This window comes from Camelus ferus, chromosome 2 (assembly GCF_009834535.1).
Source record: "Camelus ferus isolate YT-003-E chromosome 2, BCGSAC_Cfer_1.0, whole genome shotgun sequence".
NCBI classification, from domain to species: Eukaryota; Metazoa; Chordata; class Mammalia; order Artiodactyla; family Camelidae; genus Camelus; species Camelus ferus.
Window position 1 is genome coordinate 53,593,418 of NC_045697.1, and position 22,124 is coordinate 53,615,541.

A 22,124-nucleotide genomic window follows, 5' to 3' on the forward strand; every position below is an offset into this window, starting at 1 on the left:
ACTCATTAGAAAGTGGACCAAAGACAATAACAGATATGGCACAAAGAAGATACATAGTCGGCAAATCAGCAAATAAGCGTGTAAAAAGTGCTCCACGTGATCTGTCATGAGGAAAATGCGAATTAAAACACAAGTGGAATCTAAACAAAAAGGACACAATGAACTCATCTACAAAACAGAAACAGACTTGCAGACTTACTAAACAATATTATGGTCACTGGGGAAAGGGTGTGGGAGGGGATAAACTTGGAATTTTGAGATTTACAAATCTTAGCCACTATATATAAAAGATTTTAAAAGTTTCATATAGCACAGGGAACTATGTTCAATATCTTGTAATAACCTTTAATGGAAAAAAATATGAAAACAAATATATGTATATATACATATGACTGGGACATTGTGCTGTACACCAGAGACTGACATATTGTAATTGTACTTCAATTAAAAAAAAAGCATGCAGTGAGACACCAGTACATATCTATTAGAATGGCCAAAATGCAGACCACTGGCAACATCAAACAGTGGCAAGTTGTGGAACAGGAACTCTCCTTATTGATAGTGGGACAGCCACTTTGGGAGACACTTTGATGGTTTCTTGTAAAAGCAAGCATAAACTTACCATAGTATCACACTTCTTGAAATTTACCCAAAGGAGCTGAAAAACTTATGTTCACACAGAAACTTGTACACGGATGTTATAGATGCTTTATTCATAATTACCACTACTTGGAAGCAACCAAGATGCCCTTCAGTAGGTGAATGGATAAACTGTGGTAGATCCAGACGATAGAATATTATTCAGCACACACCAAAAAAGTTATCAAGCTATGAAAAGACATGGAACCATGGAGGAAACTTAAATGCATATTACTAAGTGAAAGAATCCAATTTGAAAAGGTATGATTCAAATTATATGACATTCTGGAAAAGGCAAAACTATAGAGACAAAAAAAATCTATGGTTGCCAGGGGTGAGATAGGAGTGGGGGATTAACAGGCAGAGCACGGAAGAATTCTCGGGCAGTGAAACTACTCTATCATGATGGATACATATCTTTATTATTTGTCCAAACCCACAGAATTTACATCAGGAGCTAATTATGATGTAAACTATGGACTTTGGGTGATTATAATGTCTCAGGGTACGTTCATCAGTTGTAACAAACATACCACTCTGTTGAGGGGTGTTGATAATGGTAGAGTCTATGCATGCGTGAAGACAAGGGTATATGAGAAGTATCTCCACTTGCTCCTCAATTTTATTGTGATCCAAAAATTGCTCTAAAAAAGTAAAGTGTTGATTTTTAAAAAGTGATACAGAAATTATATATATTATTTTTCTCACATGCCTTTAAAAGAAATGAAAAATCTAGGGAGCCTAGAAAAATTATCTACAGATTGATATCTAAAGCCAGCATGACTTACTACTGGGAGATTGGTAACTGTCCTCCACTGAAATTCGCTCTCACCTACATTAAGGCATTTTGCCATAAATTCAGGCTACCTCTAAGAATTCTTTGAAATTAAAAGGTATCTCTGTAGACTCATCATGTAGGATTGAAATAATAGATTCAAGCAATAACAATATTTACATGGCAATTCAAATTTAATAGTCATTTATCCATTTTATGTTATTTATATAATCTCCACTGTGTTCATGATTCATTTTGTGTAATGATATAACTATAGGAAAAAGATTGGTGGTAAATTTTAATTCCCTATTTTCTGTTTTATAAGTCTTCAGTATAACATTTGAAATGTCTTATAAAATTATTTAACAACTTGCATAGTTTTGCTCAATTTCATTCTCTTCACATTTAATTGGCTTTCTACTTGATACTGTGCATAACTTGATACATTCACATAATTTTAGTGAATACTTTAGGTCTTTCTTAAAATGTGGTCTACAGGTTATGCAAAATAATTCCACCTAAGGAGTCAGTAATCAAGGCAGGAGAATGTCATATACATGGAGCAAGACATCCAAAGAACACAGACATATTGGTAGGGAAACTGTGAGTTAGTGTTCTCATCCAATCTCTGGCAATTTCAAGTGAGTGTCCTTGGATAATGCTTCTTTATTATCACATTAAAGCATTGACTCCATAACCTCAGACTAATAGGTTCAAACACTACAAAGTAGTAATGATTCTAAAAAAAAGGCTATCGAATCTGGGATATATGTGATCATCAATTTGAATATAATCCTTAAAAAGGAGAAATCTCATCTGCATTTCTCTTTACTTAGTTGCAAAACATGTTTTCTGTGCATAAAAATGAATGACTTGGTCATTTGCAAGTAATACTTCTTCTCCACAGTCTCCTAAAATGAATACTTAGAGTCCGTCCCTTTCAAAAAACATCTTTTAAAGGTAACACTAAAATAAGTGTGTGATATTGATAATGCATATGTGTATACTTCAAATTCCAAAGGGGGCTGTATTGGGTATAAAGTATTCAGGGAATTCCTGCTGAGAAAATAATGGTAAATCAATTGAATTGAAGGGATTTGACTCAGGAAGATAAGGTAAACTGATACTGGTGAGATTCAGAATGTATAATAAACTAGAAGGGAGAAATATAGTCCTGACTGGAAAAGAGAAAAATATTGAGAGTTGATTTGGTATTCATATGATGGGGCTAATCTGTCATGTGCCATTTAATTGGAAAGAAACAATTGATATTAAACTCATCAGTACTTGGAGTTGTGGTTAAATTTTTCATTAAATTTATTTTGTACAACTATTTTTATTAGATTTTATTGAATTTATTTTATTGAATTTATTTTTATTTTACACATTACTGTTCTTTTACTACCCATTCTCTATCTTCCTTCTTTTCTTCCTTCTTCCTTCCTTATTACTTTAAACTCCCATTTCTTTTAACATCTAGGTGTGATAAGTCATCTACAGAACCTAGATTTATTTTTTTCCTTAATAGCACATTGGAAAAATCACTGGTATAATTTTTCCACAGCAAACATATATATACGCTAATAACCCCCAGCCAACTTTCTTCATTTTCTCCAGGAAGACCCACTACATTGTGTGAGACTATGGGGAAAGCAGAAATTTGGCTAATCCGAACATACTGGGATTTTGAATTTCCTCGTCCGTACTTACCTAATTTTGAGTTTGTAGGAGGACTGCATTGTAAGCCTGCCAAACCGTTACCTAAGGTAGGTCTATTATGGTGGAGGGCTTTTTTGTACCTTATAATAAAAGCCTGATTTTCCTTTAAAGTTTGCAGGATTAATAACAGAGATACGCTGCTGGCTATCTTCAGTTTGCTACTCCAAATCTATTTTCAAAATCACGGGGGTCTCCTAGGAGTGATATTACTTTTTTTTTTTGGACTTGACTTTGATATTTAAGGAGAAGAATGAAGGGACAGGAAATGTGAGTCTTGGAAATCACTAGGGAGACTGCTGCAGAGACGTCCTAAAAAGCATGATGGAATTATGAATAGAGACATTTACTACAATTGTTTGAATGATAAAGATGCTTTCCTGAGGACTCTTGGGAAGATTCTTGCTGACAAACTTTGGTCAGTAAGAAGTTAAGTGTTATGGAAGACATGGAATCAGATGGGGCTTCTTGGATAGCAGTGACCTTTACTGAGCTAGGAAACAATTAGTGGAAAAAACTTTTTTGAGATGACAATATGAGTTAAATTTCAAATTTACTTACAGAAGTTAAAGGGATTTTCAGGTGGAGGTTTCTAGAAATCATCTGAGTAATACAAGGTTTCAGTCTCAGCAGAGAGCATTAGAAATAATTGAGAGTCGTCAACGTAAAGTAGAAATCATAAAACTAGAACCCCAAATGTTGAATTGGTTCTTTATGACCATGATATCAGGATGTTTTAAGAAAGAAAACCGTATACCATATTCCAATGTCCTCAAAGAATAAATATGGCCTGCCAGAAATATTGGAAGAAAACGATATAGAGAAACAAAACAGAATAATAGGTAAACACAGTAAGAATATCATATTTAAGAATCTTTATCAATAGGGAGTGAAGAGACAGATCCTTATTTGCTTAGGTTGTAGGTAAAGGAGCATAATCTCTGTAGAAGATAGCAGGTTAAATGGTGTTCCCAGGACAGGCCCTGATATGTTTAGGGTAAGATGGGTATCTTAAGCCTAAAATTTCGCTTCAGGATTCTGAATATGCTTTTCATACCAACCAGGTTATAGCTGCAAGCAAGCTGTAATGAGTGTTATTGTGGGAGATAATAAACCAGTATCTAAAATAAAGGTACGGAAAAAGATATGTATTCCCTGGCTCACTAGATAATACCTTGCCACGCTATTATGTTTGTCCTTCCACCTCCACTTTTCACATATAGACAGCTACACAAAAATGACTCAGGCATGCTTTACAAGAGAGAAAATTATTCCATCCTAAGCCGACTTATTAACATAGACTTTTGGGCAATATGAACACCAATCATGGCTTATGTCCCTGATGAAAGAATTATGCCATCACTGGATTCACAGAGTAGAAGAGCAATGAGAGTTAAATCAAGAATCCAAATCAAACAGGTAGGTGTGTAAGTCTTTATATACCTGTGTGCCTTCATGTGTGTGTGTGTGTGTGTGTGTGTGTGTTTTATTCGATCACCATCTGTTTAGGGAGATGAATCAAAATGATAAAACCAATTCCTGGGACTTCAGAGATACTCTCCTAACATAAACTAAACTAAAAATAGAAGTCTACTTTCATTTATGGCATCTTCCTTCCCCTAGTAATTTTACTAGCCTTTAATTGAGAAACATCAGTGATTGCCATCTGACCACAAATGATTACAAAGATAACGCATGACACATCTCTAGAGAGTGGTATTTACATAGATTGTGTCAAAGACCCCAATTCCAGACTTTACTGTGCCCAACTTGCCCACTGTAAGTGATGATCAAGAGAACTCTATTTGTAGAGAAAAGTGTATTTTACTTCCATGCTAAGGCTTAAATTACGGACATGCAGTCAGTGTTGCACTCTTATGGGTAGGCAGAGAAGCACTCTCTCATAAATGTTATATGATTATACCAGGAGTTTAACTGCATTATCATCTTTTAAAAATCAATTTTATTTATTCCTTTTCTAAAAAAACCAAAAACCAAAAAACAAACACAAACAAAAAACCCTGCTTTTTTTAGTCTTATTAATCAGGGAGAAAATAAACATGAGAAAAATATCCTGAATGCCTAACAGAAAGTTAGTTCAAGTTATTCATAATTTACTGGCTATAAACAGCACGCTAAAAATTTTAAAGGTCTAGTGCAGAACCTTTATTTGAGATTCCTTCCGAGGAATATTTTTGTGAGTTTGCAAACAACTCTGTTGGTTCATAAAATTAAGCCTTGGGAGTAATATTTCCATATACCACAACATTTGCCTCTTATCACCTATTCATTTTGTATAATGGTTTGGTTCCAAATATTTATTTGTAATCACTCTTTATTTATTTGTCATAGTTTTCAGAAACATATACACTCTTAAAGAGACTAGATAGTTCTATTTGGCAGAAGACAGAACCAGTCTAACAGTGTCCCTGATGCTTCTCTTGAGTTTGCCTATTTTGAAGGGTAGGAGAACTCTTTGTTTCCCCTGTGATCTTATACTTGTATAATAGAGAGAATTTTATCTCTTCAGGAAATGGAAGAATTTGTCCAAAGTTCAGGTGAAGATGGTATTGTGATATTTTCTCTGGGATCAATGGTCAAAAATCTCACGGAAGAAAAAGCCAATCTCATTGCCTCAGCCCTTGCCCAGATTCCACAGAAGGTTAGTACAAACTCCAGTCCAAGTGGGCAGCCCTTTTGCCAACTGGGAAGAGACTGTAGCTAATAGTACTCTTTCCAGACGAAAGCTGCACCACTTTAAGCGAAAATTTCTCAAGACATTAAAATGTTGTATTTTGGGCACATTTTACCATTTGCCTACTGAGACTTCATATTTCTATGAAAATGCATCTTTTCATGAAGTCATTTATTTTCAGTGAAATAGAGATGAAAATGTTATGATCCTAATAACTTTTTACTATTTGAAATCTTGTGACTTGCATTGACGATTCCCCAAAATTCTCAAGTGTGTTAGCTCCAAGGTCCAGGAAAGAGAGGTGATACATAGAGTAGAGGGAACTCATGCTCAGGTATATATTTTACATCTCTAGGTTTTACTAAGACCCAATTAAAGTGTAGTTGGTTTAGGAGTAGAAGACTAATATCTCTAAATTGAATATTCAACAATCAAACAGTAGCTCTTAATGTTATTGTCAAACAATATATTTTTCTAATTTATGACACTTAATTAATTTTAATTTTGTTGCCATTACAGTTCTAAATTTCTACTCCTTATATACTCCTATTCATGAAATACCCTAGGTCTCTATATTTGTATATTAAAGTACATAAAACTCTAGTAAGTGTACTAATTAGCCATGTTGAAACTTTGAATTTTTATTTCTAAACTTTTCTGTTAAAGAGTTTGCCACCTATTATATTTAATCTGAAATTCGTCATACAGAGTTCCCCCAAAGGAAAAAAAAATAAACTATGTAACAAAAGGTTAACATCCTAACAAGGTACTTCATTATATAATAGAGTATAAGCAACTCTCTATATCATCCTCCCTTAAAAACTAAAAAGAAGGAAGGAAGGAAGGAAGGAAGGAAGGAAGGAAGGAAGGGAGGGAGGGAGGGAGGGAGGGAGGAAAGAAAGAAAGAAAGAAAGAAAGAAAGAAAGAAAGAAAGAAAGAAAGAAAGAAAGAAAGAAAGAAAGGAAGGAAGGAAGGAAGGAAGGAAGGAAGGAAGGAAGGAAGGAAGGAAGGAAGGAAGGAAGGAAAGAAGGAAGGAAGGAAGGAAAGAAGGAAGGAAGAGGAGGAAGAAAAGACAATCTATTATCAGAAAAGCAGACAATAAAAATTTAAAGCTAATTATATTTTTGGAAAACATTCCATTTGAAATATGGCATAAGAAGGCCTCATGAAAAATTTACATAGTATTCATGTTTGTTTTAATGTTTTTAATCTTCATATGCTGTCTAAACTAGCCCTGTTCATTTTTTATTTCTTCACCTACAATCTCACCTCCAAAAGATTTTAAATAGTGATACTATGCTTAACAGGTTATGAGTACAAGCCTTTTCAAAAAAGGTAAAGGCAAATAGTCCTACCTTCTCTCTTAATGTTCACAAACTACCTCTTTCATGAATTCCTCTCAACAATTACATAAAGTAGGGTGGGCTATGTGATTTCTAAATAACTCAACAGCCTTAAAATGCCTTAGCTTTGTGTTTTTATTTACAAAACTAAAGTATTATTCCACAGGTTTTATGGAGATACAAAGGAAAGGAACCAGCCACATTAGGAGCCAACACTCGGCTCTATGATTGGATACCACAGAATGATCTTCTTGGTAAGACTGAGGGAAAAAAGCTGTACTGCTGGATGATGTACAGGTTAAGTAACTGTTTAACAGCAAATGAATTCAATAAATATTTAAATTTCCACATCTTACTTCTAGTTTTAAAGCGGATATAATTCAATAACTTGCCTTAATTGTATAGATCCATGCTTCCTCTGGCTTGCGAAAGAGCATCTTCAGTTTCAGAGTCTCATCACTCCTCAGGTTGCAATCTCAGTTCAGATGTTATCTCCTCAATAAAGCCAGCGCAGAGGGAGTTAATTCCACCTTTTTCAGGGATCACAGTTTTCTGATATAGCAATACCCCATGTGCTCAGCTTTTGTAGAAAATACTGCCTCCTTCATTAAGTTATCCAGTAGTTATCCCCATCTGTCTCTGAAATTCTGTTAGTATATTATGTATAATGAAATCCTCACCCACTTCTCACTGGATCCTCAATCTAGGTCATCCCAAAGCAAGAGCTTTTATCACTCATGGTGGAACCAATGGGATTTATGAAGCTATCTACCACGGGGTGCCTATGGTGGGGGTACCCATGTTTGCTGATCAGCCCGATAACATTGCTCACATGAAGGCCAAAGGAGCAGCTGTGGAGGTGAACATAAACACAATGACAAGTGCAGATTTGCTCAGCGCCTTGACAACAGTCATTAATGAACCTTCGTAAGTACTACTGCTTTTAAAGGCTTAGCATTAATTATGTTACCCATCATACTCAAAAATGTCCAATGTTTCACGCATTTCTAATTGGTTTATTTTCAAACAACAGCCATAACATGACCGTATAGAAACCATTTTATTATTTCACTCCCAGATTGCTGAAGTGATTGGCTAATATTGAGAAAAAAAACAGTAAGAGTTCAAATATTTGATTAATTTTTTAAAGATAAATAATGTTAATGATCACATAAATTCTCAGATATTTTTCTGGATAATTTGCTTATTTTATAAAAAATATCTATGTTTGGCTAAGTATTATGACCATTCAGTAAGTACAGAAATAGATGTGGCAATTTACCCAATATTAATTATTCAGAAATAATAATTGTTAATGCTGAGTGTTTATCTTTAATCAATATATGCAGATATACAAGGAGGAGAGATTGGAGTAGTTAATAATTTTATAAATATACATTGATGCTATATATAGATTTTTAAACAAATTTTAAAATTTTATCTGATTTAGCTATAAAGTAAATTTATAAACTATATAAACTATATGAACCTTAGATACATATGATTATGAGTTTTTTCTCTGAAAGATCTCATCAAGGTTAAGTATTTATTTATTTATTTATTTGTTTATTTATTTATTTATTTATGTTGGGGGTAGGTAATTAGGTTTATTTATCTATTTATTTTTTAATGGATGTACGGGGGATTGAACCCACCACTGAGTTATGCCCCCTCCTTAAGGTTAATAATTAATAATATATGTATATATAGTCTTTATTTTTAACTATGTATTTTAATTTTAGCCTCTAATAGCTGAAGTTGGAAGCAACCTCATCTCTAATATGTATTACTTAAGTATTTAATTTGTCAATATTTATGGCAGTATGTTTCTCACATCTACTTATTCTTTAACTATATTTTAAGGGAATCAATGTTCACAATTGAATCAGAGATTTTTTGTTTCAAGTTATTTTGGATTCATTCTTAACTGAAACATATCACATGAAATTTTCTTGCAGTAAAGTCTCATGGACACTGAATTCCCTGAGATCATGGTTAGAAACATTTGCTCATTGCCTTGATAGGAGAATGACACCTATCTGAATATAACATGCTTAGTTTTCATTTTCTTTCCTCCAGAACTGTATAATATGACTAGCTTTAACTGTTGCTGTAAGATTTTGAGGACTTTTCTGATCAGCGTTACTTTTTAAGAGGTTTTTAAGAACTGGAAATAGTTATTATTTTTTTAATTCAGAAACTTAATTATGGTATATACTTATACTTCATTTTCTACATTTTCTTGGGATTATAGTGTATCCTTTCAACACTGTTAATCTAGGATGAAAATTATTCAATTTTTCTTTTTGTAAATTAATTTGTTATTTATTAGACTTTTAGTTCCATTTTTTATCTCTTCATGGATAAAATGTTCTTTGTGTTTATTTTAGTTTGTTTCCTTCCTCTTTTATTTTCTAATTGTTCTAATGATTTTTTGCTTTTCTCAATTCACTGATTTTCCTCAAATAGTTTATAAATTAGTAAATTAACTTTTTCATAATGAGCATTACTTGCTGTTTGTAATTTCCTTAATTAAACTTTGGAAGTGCTATTGTAACAATTTATTTCATCACCTCACCTGTATCTTTTATTACCTCTTCTTGTTTCATAATCTGATTTTTGATCTCTTATTCATAGCTCTCACATTCTTACTGTACTTAAACTCTCCTCTTCTTTGGAATTATGAATTATGCCTAACTGCATTCTGTCATTTTTATGTTTTTCTCCCCAATATTGTGTAAGTTGTTTTCACTGCATGTTTTTCATCTTGTTTTCAGTATCTGTTCTGAATTTGTATAGATGCCTTACAGTTAAATTTGTTTCCAGTTTATGTCAGACTCAATTATTTTTGCTAAAATGCAAAACTTGAAAGATAGTTGTAACATTCTAGTTGCATTACTGAAACCTGATATTCAGGTGCTGGGGGAGAAAGTAAACTCAGATGGAATTTTGTGGAGCTTTTTTAAAGTGGAACTGGTCTGTGTAAAACCATCTGTTCAAAGCCCTATTAGCAACGCTTTCTAGACAAAGTGATCAATATATTCATTTCCAAAAGGGAAGACACTCAATATTTTCCTTGAATGCATCCTAAAAAAATCAGCCAGCCCTGGTGGTCCATTTTCTCCTCCCACCCACATTCTAATCAAAAGATTGTCTTTAAGATGCAAGTTCAAATCATAATTTTCAGAATATTATAGATATCATCTTGAGCTGGAAGGAGGGGTTAGGAACTTCAGCAAGGCTTACTACAATCTTTCATTTCTCATAAGTGATGATGTCGATATTTAACCTATTAGGCTATTACCAAGTTGTTAATTGCTGATAATTTGGTTCATTTTTACTAAATGTCAGAGTAGGTAAATTCTGTAAATTTTTAAAATTCTACTTCATTTTAGAATGCTCACTAAATTTTATTGTTAACTTGAAAACTATTGATGCAACAAATTATACTCTTAGAATTTTCCAAGATAATACCTAAAATTATTTATTTTAAAATACCTTAACGTTAACCCTAAACCTAACACTAAGTTTGAAATTATCTGGAAACAAATGTGTTTAGTGTAGAGTATATATATACAATGTACTTATATTTTGTTTTCTTATTCTTTATGGGAGTTAAGGAACACAAATATTACATCTAAATACATAAACCATAGTAATTTCAAGTACTCATGACATTTTAAGATAACAGTAATAAAACAATAGCGTATAGTAAAATATTACATCATCATTTTAAATATGAGCATAGTCTTTTTTATCCTATCTCATTTGTAGGAAAGCATACTTTATTTTTATTTGGATTCACATGTGCAGACGTACCTATCAAGTGTTAGCTTGTTTCAAATTTTAAATCTCTATCTAGAGAAAACCTTGAACAAAAATGTGATTTGGACAGGTAGGCTCTTATTACCATTGTCGTTTGCTTAAAATGTATTAGGATGAACCTTGTGAAATTACTCTTTTGGCCCTACCTATACTACAGTATTTCAAACCAATTGAAAGAAGGTATGATTATTCTTTCTCACTGCACACAAAAAAGAGCACAAGTCAATTACCTCTTTCTGCTGGACCTTGTGTACCATGTTCACTGATGAATGATGATCTCATTTCTTCTCCAATCCCAACAACGTCCAACTTGCACCAGGACATCTCTTCACAAATCACTTACCTTATGTCATCTTCATGTCTCCAGGTTGGAATTTTATTTCACAAAACCAAAGGGAAGCATACTCATTTTGGCTCAGCCACCAAGAAATCTCAAGTGAAAGCATAACTAGCTTTCTGAATACATGTCTATATCTATTGTTGCTTGAGAGACCATTAGAGTTGTTAGGTGTTGTTGCTGTGATGCTACATTGATTATGGGCTTTAATTCTAGTGAGATATTTCTTTTTACCTTAAAAACTCAAAATCTGCGTCCTTGTCATTTCTAAAATTACTCCAGTATCTTCATCCAGTCTTGACACTGCCAATATGGACATGGTCTTTCCCATCACAAAGACACGAGTGCATGCAATGGAGGAATTATCACAGTGCCAAGATCTCAGACACTGCAAAAATGGCTCACTAATGTTGACTCTCAGTCGCCTATGTCCGTCATCATTAACTAACCAGACATTAAAGACCATGCTTGTGGACTTTCAAATGGATATTTTCTCTCAGTATAGGGTTATTCACAATCTTGGTCTTGGAAACAGTCTGGCAACTATACTTCACACAATATCAAAATTCTTTTTTGGAAAAATGAGCCTATACATTTACAATTGGCTTATTACATTTTTTATATGTTTGCACTTCACCACACTCTGTTAGGAATGTATTTCCTCCACACCCTCCCTTCACCACTCTTAAAATGCTATGCAAGAAGCAAAGTTCATGCCACAGCAAGAGTTAAATTATTTTCTCTACATACCTATGGGTTGCATAACATGCAACATGCATCCCATACTTACCTTTAATGAAAACCAAAACTCTCTAATTTCTATGTTTTTGCCTACCAGTTATAAAGAGAATGCTATGAGGTTATCAAGGATTCACCATGATCAGCCAGTGAAGCCCCTGGACCGAGCAGTCTTCTGGATTGAGTTTGTCATGCGCCATAAAGGAGCCAAGCACCTGCGGCCAGCCGCCCACAACCTCACCTGGTACCAGTACCACTCTCTGGATGTGATTGCGTTCCTGCTGGCCTGTGTGGCAACTGCTATATTTTTGGTCACAAAATGTTGCTTGTTTTCTTACAGACAATTTGTTAAAACAGGAAAGAAGGAAAAGAGAGAATAGATCTTTCTAAGTGTGCTAAAGGCTTCAATGGGCAATTCTGTTCTTTCTAGCTACAGTAACCTTAATGAAAGCATATCATCTCCAACCTGTTTTCAAAATTCTCATTCTTCTACCTCCTTATACTAGAGATAAAGTTTTTAATTCAACAATATCATTAATTAGTTAGCATGTCCTATTCATCCTTTGTCTTCTCTCAGCTGGCTTTACCCTCTTTTTCAAACTTTCCTGACAAGGACACACTAGTAATTTTATGTATATTCTATTCATATTATACATTTTTTCTCTATTTTTCACCTTAACTGATATGCTGAATGACAATTTGGTGAATCCTGGGGAACATACAAGTAGAAACTGAAGCTGATAGATTCAGAGAAGACAGAAGACTAAAATTTACAAGTTCCCCTAGAACATATAAATTAGGAGACCATCATAGGAGGCTAGTGTGTTAATAAGATGGGTAATAATTTCATTTGTCATAAAAATAAGACCTTCTGACTTCCCAGTGTTCCTGGGGTCAGAGCATGAATTGATACTAACTGATGGTTCATCACACCAGGAAAGGTCTACAGATTTTCATTGAAAACATAATCACACCTACATTCCTGCCTTAAGTCAACAAGTATTTTTGTGTGTCCTTGAGTGCAAGAGTCTGGGCACTGCCTTCAAACAAAAGAGACTGACTGAGTCCTTGGTTTTTCTCGGGGACAGAGAATGTCAGCAGAATTTTAAAGGTGAATAGATCATTTTTAGAGAAAACAATAAATATAGAAAAAAAGTTTTAAAGATTTATGAAATGTTAAAAATACAATTGATAATCTTAAAGTTAAATATCAATTCATTATATTTAAATATCATTAATGCTCAAAATCCATAATCATTATTTATAATCAAGGCTTTGTTTTCTGTCAAAAAACAAATATTTACTTTGAATGTAAAATCTTTATATTATTTTTCAGTCTCTATCTTCTACAAATTTAAATTCATCAATTAATTGTTATGCCAAGGACATAAGATGTTAGTAGACCTGCTCAACCAAGCATATGCTATAGTATATTTTTATTAAAGCACTAATTAAAGACAAATGTTCATACTCAAATCAGTTTTGATTAATTTAATAAATAGATTAAAGATTGCACTTTCTTTACCCCTTATAAACTTAATGACATGTCTAACTAAAGTTTTAATTTTAGTACTTGACATAGTTGAAGAAATAAATAACATCCATTGGCTTACCGAAATTTTTGAAATTCTTATTTATTTCAATATGGTATATTGAAAATGTTTTCCAATTTGAAAATAATTGTATGGTGGTAACACAAGTATTTCTTCTTGAATATGTACATTACTGAAAATGCAAATAAATTCTACACATTTTTTGTGAAAATTGAAATTGTATTTGTTAAATGTTAACATTTGTAAAAGGTGATTCATGTTGATGTGTTTTGACTTTTACAATTTTATTGTTTTGAGAAGAGCTGTTTATGTTTGCTCTATGCTTAGTTTATGTTCTGTAATTAGAATGCAGCGAATGGCTAAGATGGAATGAGAGATGGGCTGCCATCCCTGGCGCTGAGCATTACCTAAGTACAGGCACCTATTTGTGTCCTAAGACTGGACACCCCATTATATACAATGCTCAGTAGCCACTGCTCACCTGATTTCTCCTTTTCTGCTCTCTGATTATTTACAGGGTTCTTCCTTTGCCTGAATTTCATCAGAAGCCAGCTGGCAAAAAAATGCCTGGGTGATACCAACTGTATTAGTTAGATTAACTGCAGTATATACTTGAATTTAAAAAAAAAGTCTTTTCTTAGCAGTCATTCACAAAACTATTCATTCTAGGAAACTCTCATCCCTAACAAGGCAGAAACCAAATCCCACCAGCCAGAGTATTTTTGTACAGATCTTACATTCTCAGACCTTAGAGATGCTCACGAGGCTGAATTTAATACTTTTGCTTATTTTGTTCATAAACATTTTGTGTGGCCCTTATACTGGGCAGCGTCTCCTCTGGTGAGGATTCTTTACCTGGTAGGATGACCCAAATCTTTATCCACTTCAAATCAAAGTGATAATATGTCTTGTCTGAATGATTTGTCATAGCTCTCCATTGACCTTTACTATCGGAGATCAGAGTATTGTGATGTGCCCCAGTAATCTGCTGGATACTAGACATAATTTTGCCTACACTTATCATATGTCAACAACCTATTTCATCTTTGGTATTTTGGATAAATTACCACAGCTCAGAGAGTAATGCTTTCTCTAATTAAATTATGAAGCAGAGGAGCCCAAAATATTCAAGACAGCTTCCAATCTAAGAAAATTATGTCTATATGCCTGAGTGGAATCATTGTTCTCTTGAGAAATGCAATCTCCAAACTGTTGGACTCCAAGTTGTAGTAATGAAAAAGCACACTTGTTAGAGGACACATTGCCACTTTCAATTCCTTGAAATCTTAACCCATGCATTCAAACTGAAATACAGAAGGCGTCTTACATCAGGCCATTTTTAAAGCATACACTGCATCCTTTAAGTCAACACCTGAAATACATAAGATATTATCTCCCAGCTAAAACCCTGAAAAGCTTTCATTACCTAGAGGGAAACTTGGTAAAATAAGCAAATTCCATGAATATTAGACTTTGCTGCATTTCCTCAGCTGTAAATACATTTCCTGGTCATATACAATGTTAATACCAATACCATGATTTTTATTAAGATTTTATGTCCACGGTTTGTGATACTGTCAGAAATACTACAGGGAGATGGGGTGGGCAGGGGCTGGGGGAAATTCGTTATTTGGAAATTATAACTACATCTATGAAAGAAAATTTTCTTTCCTCTAGAATGGAAGTGACCAATGCAATCTTCTGCCTCTGACTGGCTAGAATCCTAGGGTTGGTGCTATAGTGGGAAGGAGAAGGTTGGGGAGATATCCTCTACTAACAGATTGAACATGTAACAGCTGGAATAGCCAGATGAGCCTTGGTGAGGTGAAGTCCCTACTGTATATCCATGTATAGTTTCCATCCCATTCTCCTTTGCCCCTCTGTTCATAAAGGTTCATGATAAAATCCTGGAGCATCTGGAAAAAGACATTGGCGTCCTTAGGACTGCTCATCCAGAACACATTGTCTGCTGCATTTGATTTCTGGAGGAAATTCCCATGGGATATGAATAGCTTTATACTCTATGAAAATTCCAAGAGGTTTATCCACATAATTCTACCTCAGACCTTGTATTTAATCTTCCCTCTGATTCTTCCCAAGTCTTTGATCAGTCAATCCATCCATTAACCACACCACCCATGAATCTGAATATCTGTAAAACAGGACATTTTTCCTATAAAGAGGAATTATCCAGATGCACTGCTTGACATTCTACTCTTTGTGAAGGAGTTGTTTCACCGTCTTTCAGAGACACCCTTGAATGGGACTTTAACAATGCTTACTTTCTGCTGCTGCAAGAATACTGTGCATCTCATATATAAATTGGCCTTGAGGATGTTTTCCCTGTTTTCAGCTGGGAATTCCACTGTAAGTCTGAAGATGGAGATTGACTAAGATTTATTTTAAAACATTGGTAGGTTCCAGAAAATTCTTAGCCACATGCAAAGACATTTACTTGTTTTTCTCGATCTGCTCTGGTCTGCTGTCACACATGCTGTATTTCTTTAATTGTAGAACGTTGCTGCTGAATATTCAGTTATTTTTATGTTTTTACAACATAATGGTCATTGGAAGTAGCATAATCACTTGGTGCCCATGATCAGGTATTCAGTCTCAACAGGGCAAGATAACCAGTGAAGGGCTGTTTCTTCTAATGGAGAAGAAATGTCAGAAAAATAGGTCATAGAAATGCCCAAAATCCTAGGATTTTTTTTGATGTTTATCAAAAGTTTATTTAACTGTCTGCCATCTATCTGCTACAGGCACAGCAGGTACACTTGGATTTTCTTCTTTTTAAATTGTGCTTTAAAAAAATGAGAGCTGCCCTCTCGTATTTTCACCTGTACAGAACAGGATTGTTAACTATAAGCACAATGTACAACTGATCTCTAGGACCTGCGAGCTTGCACGGCTGAAACTTCCACTTCCTGAACTGCAACTCCCATTGTGCCCTCCCTCTGTCCCTGGCATTCACCACTCTACTTTCTGCTTCATTGAGTTTGATTACTTAAAATACGTCAAATAACTAGGATCACGCAGTACTTTTTCTTCTGTGACTGGCCTATTGCACGTAGCATAATGTCCCTACGTTTCTTCCATGTTGTAGCATGTGACAGAATTTCCTTCTTTTTTTTTAATATTCCATTGTATGCATATGCCACAGTTTCTTTTTACATTCATCTGTGAATTTGCTTTTAGTTTCCCTTTATAGCTTAGTTATTGTGAGTAATGCTGCAATGAACATGCTAGTGCAGATATCTTTTTGAGATACTGACTGCAATTATTTTAGATAAGTACCCAGAAGAGGAATTGCTGATCATATAGTGCTCAACTTTTAGTATTTGGAGAATCTCCTTACTTTTTTCAGTAGTGGACACACCCTTTTACTTTTTCATCAACAATGCACAAAGATTCCAACTTCTGCAGATCCTTAGCCATACTTGTTATTTTTTGTTTCTTTCATAATGGCCATACTGACAGGTATGACAAGTATTTCTAGCTATTTTGTTAGGTAACTAACATATATTTCTCTAGTACTTACAATGACTCCATGACGCAGACATGTACATTTTAGTAGAATGAGTAAGAAAGCCATATGCATTTAATGGAATTTTGTGGAGATATATATAATCATAAGTTTAAAAAATAAGTGTTTATATAAATGTATACATGTAATTCTATATATATTTGATGTTCATTTCAAATTATACATCCCAATGAATAATGACTAGAAAAAGTATAAAACTTAATTCAATGTTTATTTCACTCTCATTTATTCAACAAACATTTTTAGAGAAAATATGGAAAAATTTTGGAGAATCATTGTGCTATTATAAGGGATATAATAGTTAATAAGATTAACACTGTGTTTTTCACCTAGTAGGAGCCCCTAAAGTGCACATAACATAAGCTTCATTGCTGATAAATGAATAGCAATAGTCCTGGTTATAATAGACAAATGCAGAAAGACATGATTCCAGACAAAGGACAAAGGAAAGACTCATAATTTTAAGAAAGTAGAAAACTAATGTTGAGAAGTTTATTATTTGTAGAACTTTTCAAATAAGCCAGAATGAATAAATATTAATAGGACCAAATCACTCAAGCAATATAAGCCATATGAAGCTGTGGGGATTTGTCCTATAATTAACTCTTGAACTTTAAGTCTCTCAGAATCCAGGTATCCCAAACAAAAGAGTAAAATATGAGAAGTCCCAGTGTTAAGATGATGAGGAGGAAATTTCCTATCCATCTCTTTAAAACAAGTTTATAATGTCTTTTTGCATATACTGAATTAAATGGCATATTTAGGCAAAATAGCCCAGCACTCATCAAATTTAGGCTTTTTGCCTTCATTGATGTGATTTTGAACATGAAAAGAAACAATACAAGCATAATGCCATACAATGGCTATCTCTGAGAAGGAGCTGAGCTGAACTTTGACTCACAGGCTCGAACCTAAAAATACTTAGATAAACTAATTTTTGCAACAGCTCCCTTTGGAGCTATTGAAACAAAGACACTTAAAATATATTTGGATATTTTCTTGTAAAACTGATTTAAATTAAAAAAAATATGTCCTTCAGGAAATTCTGTCTGGATGTGTTAATTTTCTATTTCAAAGATACTCAATCAAACAGCATAAAATAAATGCTGTTAGAATCCACAAATCTGAATCTAAATTTCACAGGATCTTTCTTACCCATATCAAGGACAATGCCAACTACTAGATAGCAAAGCAAGTGATATTATGGAAGCTCCTAAAGCTTTTCTCCCTGTGGGAGGATGGAGAGGTTTGATGGTGATGAAAGGGAGAGAAAATTCAAGGAGAACATTCCAGGGTCATGCTGTTTGATTGACTAAAATCTTTAAGGATGAGTAGCATTTACCCAGTGTGTACAAAGCTTAGCAGGCAGTGATTACAAGTATAAGCATAAAGAGATGGGTTTATATTTCACTTTTGGAGATTTCTAGCTTCTTCAATAACGGAAACAAGAATATGACCCCTTGTTCTCCCCTCTGTATTAACCACGTCAATATTTCCAGGCCTTGAGGTTCTCATATCAAAAGGCGACACCTTCACCTCAGTGGCTGCCACCAAAACTTTACACTAGTCCTTGTTTGCATTCGTTCCTTCCCACTTGCACCTGCGTGCCAGCCAGCCTTGATTCCTTTTGGTTCCTCTTCAAAGGCATTCTTTGAATCCACCATTAACTCTCAAGTGGACCTCTGCAGGGTCTCCTAACTATACTTCTTTTTTCCACATTTCTTCTCTTTTTCACCATCCATTCTTCAGCCAGCAACCAGAGTGATCTTTTAAACTTTAAATCAAATTTGTCACTGGTCAGTTCCATATTATAAGTCACAAAGTCCGCCTCAATACCATGTCCCTCAAGCGCCCTCCTGAATGAGAAAACTCTGGTCTACCTTGCCTGCCTGCCCCACCGCTATTCCTCTAGCACGTCATGCTCCTGACTACAGACACTTCCTTTCCCACCAGCCAGAGAAAAGCTCACACTGAGGTTTTTTTCATATTTTGTCCCCTTTTCCAGAAATACCTTTCCTAGCTCTTGTGTAATCCTTTAGAGTTCAGCTTAAATTTAGTTTTACTGAAAGTAGTCCTTTCCCACCCTATATAATTCCCTTCCAAAACAATTCTTTTTATCTTATTTTTTCCTTAGATTTGTATTGATTAATAAAATATAGATAATGGAAGGCAAAGCCCCTTATCTTGTTTGTTACCAGATTCTCCAGTACCTAGTGGTCATCTGGGTATATAGCAGGTAGACAATAAATATTAACTGATTTATTGAATAAATAAAGAACACATATTTATTGACAGACATAGGCTGCCATTTTAGAAAAAGAGACTGGGAGTGAATAGAAGACAGGAGAAAACCTCAAGAGTTGGTGAATCAGAAAGCACAATAAGAATTTCAGTAACTGAAATAAAGTAGAGTTGACTTCTAGGCCATGTAAGTAAAATGACTGAAGTTATATTCTTTAATATGATTTAGGAATTTTGCTGCTCATCCTGGTATGAGCTATTTCCATGAAATAATAGAAAAAGAAAATATAAGATAGATAGAAGGTAAGGAAATGAGAGAAAATGTATAGACAAATTTTATAAAATTTAGTTATAAATGGGAAAAAAGAGATAACATGAAACAAAGATACTGTATCAATATCTCTATCTATCTATCTATCTATCCATCCATCCATCCATCCATCTATCTATCTAATATAACATTGTTTAGTGTCACATGCTTGGCATTATTCTAAGTGCTCTAAATGTATTAACCCTATTCCTTCTTTCCTTATAGGAAGAGGGTATTACTTTCAGTACATTTTATATATAAGGAAATTGAGGCACAAATAGATTGAATAATTTTTAATGTCATACTGCTGAGTCGTGTTTGGGGGAAGATTTACCATAAGCACATGAGCCCAGAAGGTGAGGACCTCAGGAAAAAACTGACCTTGACAAGAGTGAATCTCATGGTAGTAATTCAATAGATGTAAAAGGTGAGGAGGAAGAAGGGAAGTTTTGCTTGTAGGCAAGTTTGTAGTATTCAGGTTGGGAAGTAAACAATTTGATCCCATGCAAAGATAAGACAGAATATAAGTTTTTTCACATTTATTTCAAGTTCTACATGCACTCAAATGTTTAACAATCAAGCTAATCACTACTTACGTTCTTCCATATACTAAGAAACACTCTATTCATCTTATCTGCCATCAAATTACACCTAACAACACTTCAAAAACCTTCCAGTGCTCTTGATAAACTCTGTGTCCCTTACCTACTATAGGGAGAGACCTCCACTCCTGTTTTACTGGGAGTGTGTCCAGGCTTTGTGAACCACTCCATATTCCTCTGTCTCCATCTGTGGCCCCACTTCTCTTTCTCCATATTCAGCCATCCTCACGTAGCGGTGGGAAAGACTTGTTCCAATTGCAGTCACCACTCGTAGTAAATGATTAAGGGCCCCACAAAACAGAAAAATTATTTATGATTTCCAGCATCACAGATAAGGACCAAACACCTATCAAAGTGAAGAAAGTAAGTCCTTTTCATATAATCTTATTTCTCTCCCATCATTTCCCTAAAACGTCAATGTAATCCCATATCTAATTCAGTGATAATTCCTGGGAACGTTTGTTAGAAATTAACACTACCCTTTCAAAACTCTTCCACTAACACTTTGTTTAGCTTCCTAACTGCCGTCTGTCCTGTTTGTTTCCTTGGATATAGAGGCTGGTCCTAGGCATCAGCTTTTGGAAAAACAAATGAAATACTTGCATGGTCCACAAAAGGACAGATACCACTACATCAGAGACTATAAAATGGAAGTCTTTATATCTTACTTCAGACTTACTCATTTGGAGTTCTCAAATAGCAGAGATGTGACCCTTGATCTCCTTTCAGTATCTCCAGCTGAGGCAAAATCTGTGTGGTTTTGCAACTGTGGCAATAAAGCAATTTGATCACAAAATATCACAAGCTTAGTTTACCTAATATATTCTCTGAATTATTTACATTTTTTGCATATGACTGTAGTTTATTCGTCCTCAACATTGTGATATCCCATTACATCAATATATCACAATAATTTATCCAAATTTGTGTGTATAGCTGTATTGTAAATCTAAAACATATTTCAATAATACTCTTTCTTTACCACAACACAGTAGATGTAATCAAACTATCCACCTTGAATCTTCACTTAATTTTACACCTTTTTTGTACTTCTACTTGCTTTATAGTTTAAAGTGGTGCTATTAGCTGCATTCACATAACAATTATTATAGCTTCCCAGTGAACTGAAATTTTAAATTTTTTTTCTCAGTAACTTTTAATTTTGATAATGCTTTTTAGTTGGAATAAATTATTTTCTAATATCAATATAACAATACCTGTATTCTTTTGTCAAGTATATATGTGATATATTTTCATACATTTACTTTAAATGTGTATGCTTTAATATTTTTGATGTTATTTTTTTAATCCTGAATATAACTAGATATTTTAAAATCTACTGTTTATGAATATTTTCTAAACACAAAATTTTCATCTACTTTTATTCATTTGGAAACTATTATATTTCATTCTCAATATCTTTTCATGAGTTTTCTGAATTTTAGATTATATTTCCCCAACTTTCTTTTGTTTTTAGAACTGGATGCTTAGTGTTTTGCTGTGCTTTTTTGTTTTTCTCTTTTATTATCTGAAAGTTACACACTGTACTAATATTTAGGTGTACCTCTCTTAACCAGTGCATAACTGAATTTTTATAATCACTGTAAGTTTTACATCTTTTACTTGGGAACTTTTACCCAGTGATAAATGCTAGTGAAACTGACATACTTTACTTTTATGATCATTTTGTATATTTCTATTTCTCTGATTTTTAAAAATTCTTTTTTCCTTTTGGCTTTTTAGTATGTTCCCATGGACAAGTTGAAGTTTTATTGTATTTTGTACTAAAGTATAAGTGAATTA

At 34.0% G+C, this 22,124-nt stretch overlaps 1 protein-coding gene across 3 annotated transcripts in view; it reads left to right on the forward strand.

Moving 5' to 3' along the window:
* LOC102519496 (UDP-glucuronosyltransferase 2A1) overlaps positions 1–13,827 on the forward strand; it is a 48,628-nt gene extending 34,801 nt beyond the window's left edge. For all 3 annotated transcript variants that reach the window (XM_032458909.1, XM_032458899.1, XM_006188664.3), the window contains 5 exons: positions 3,032–3,180; positions 5,661–5,792; positions 7,335–7,422; positions 7,876–8,095; positions 12,169–13,827. In XM_032458909.1, coding sequence (XP_032314800.1) covers positions 3,032–3,180; positions 5,661–5,792; positions 7,335–7,422; positions 7,876–8,095; positions 12,169–12,448 — 869 coding nt within the window. In that variant the 3' untranslated portion in view covers positions 12,449–13,827. The remainder of the gene's footprint in view (positions 1–3,031; positions 3,181–5,660; positions 5,793–7,334; positions 7,423–7,875; positions 8,096–12,168) is intronic.
* Positions 13,828–22,124: the final 8,297 nt, after the last annotated feature.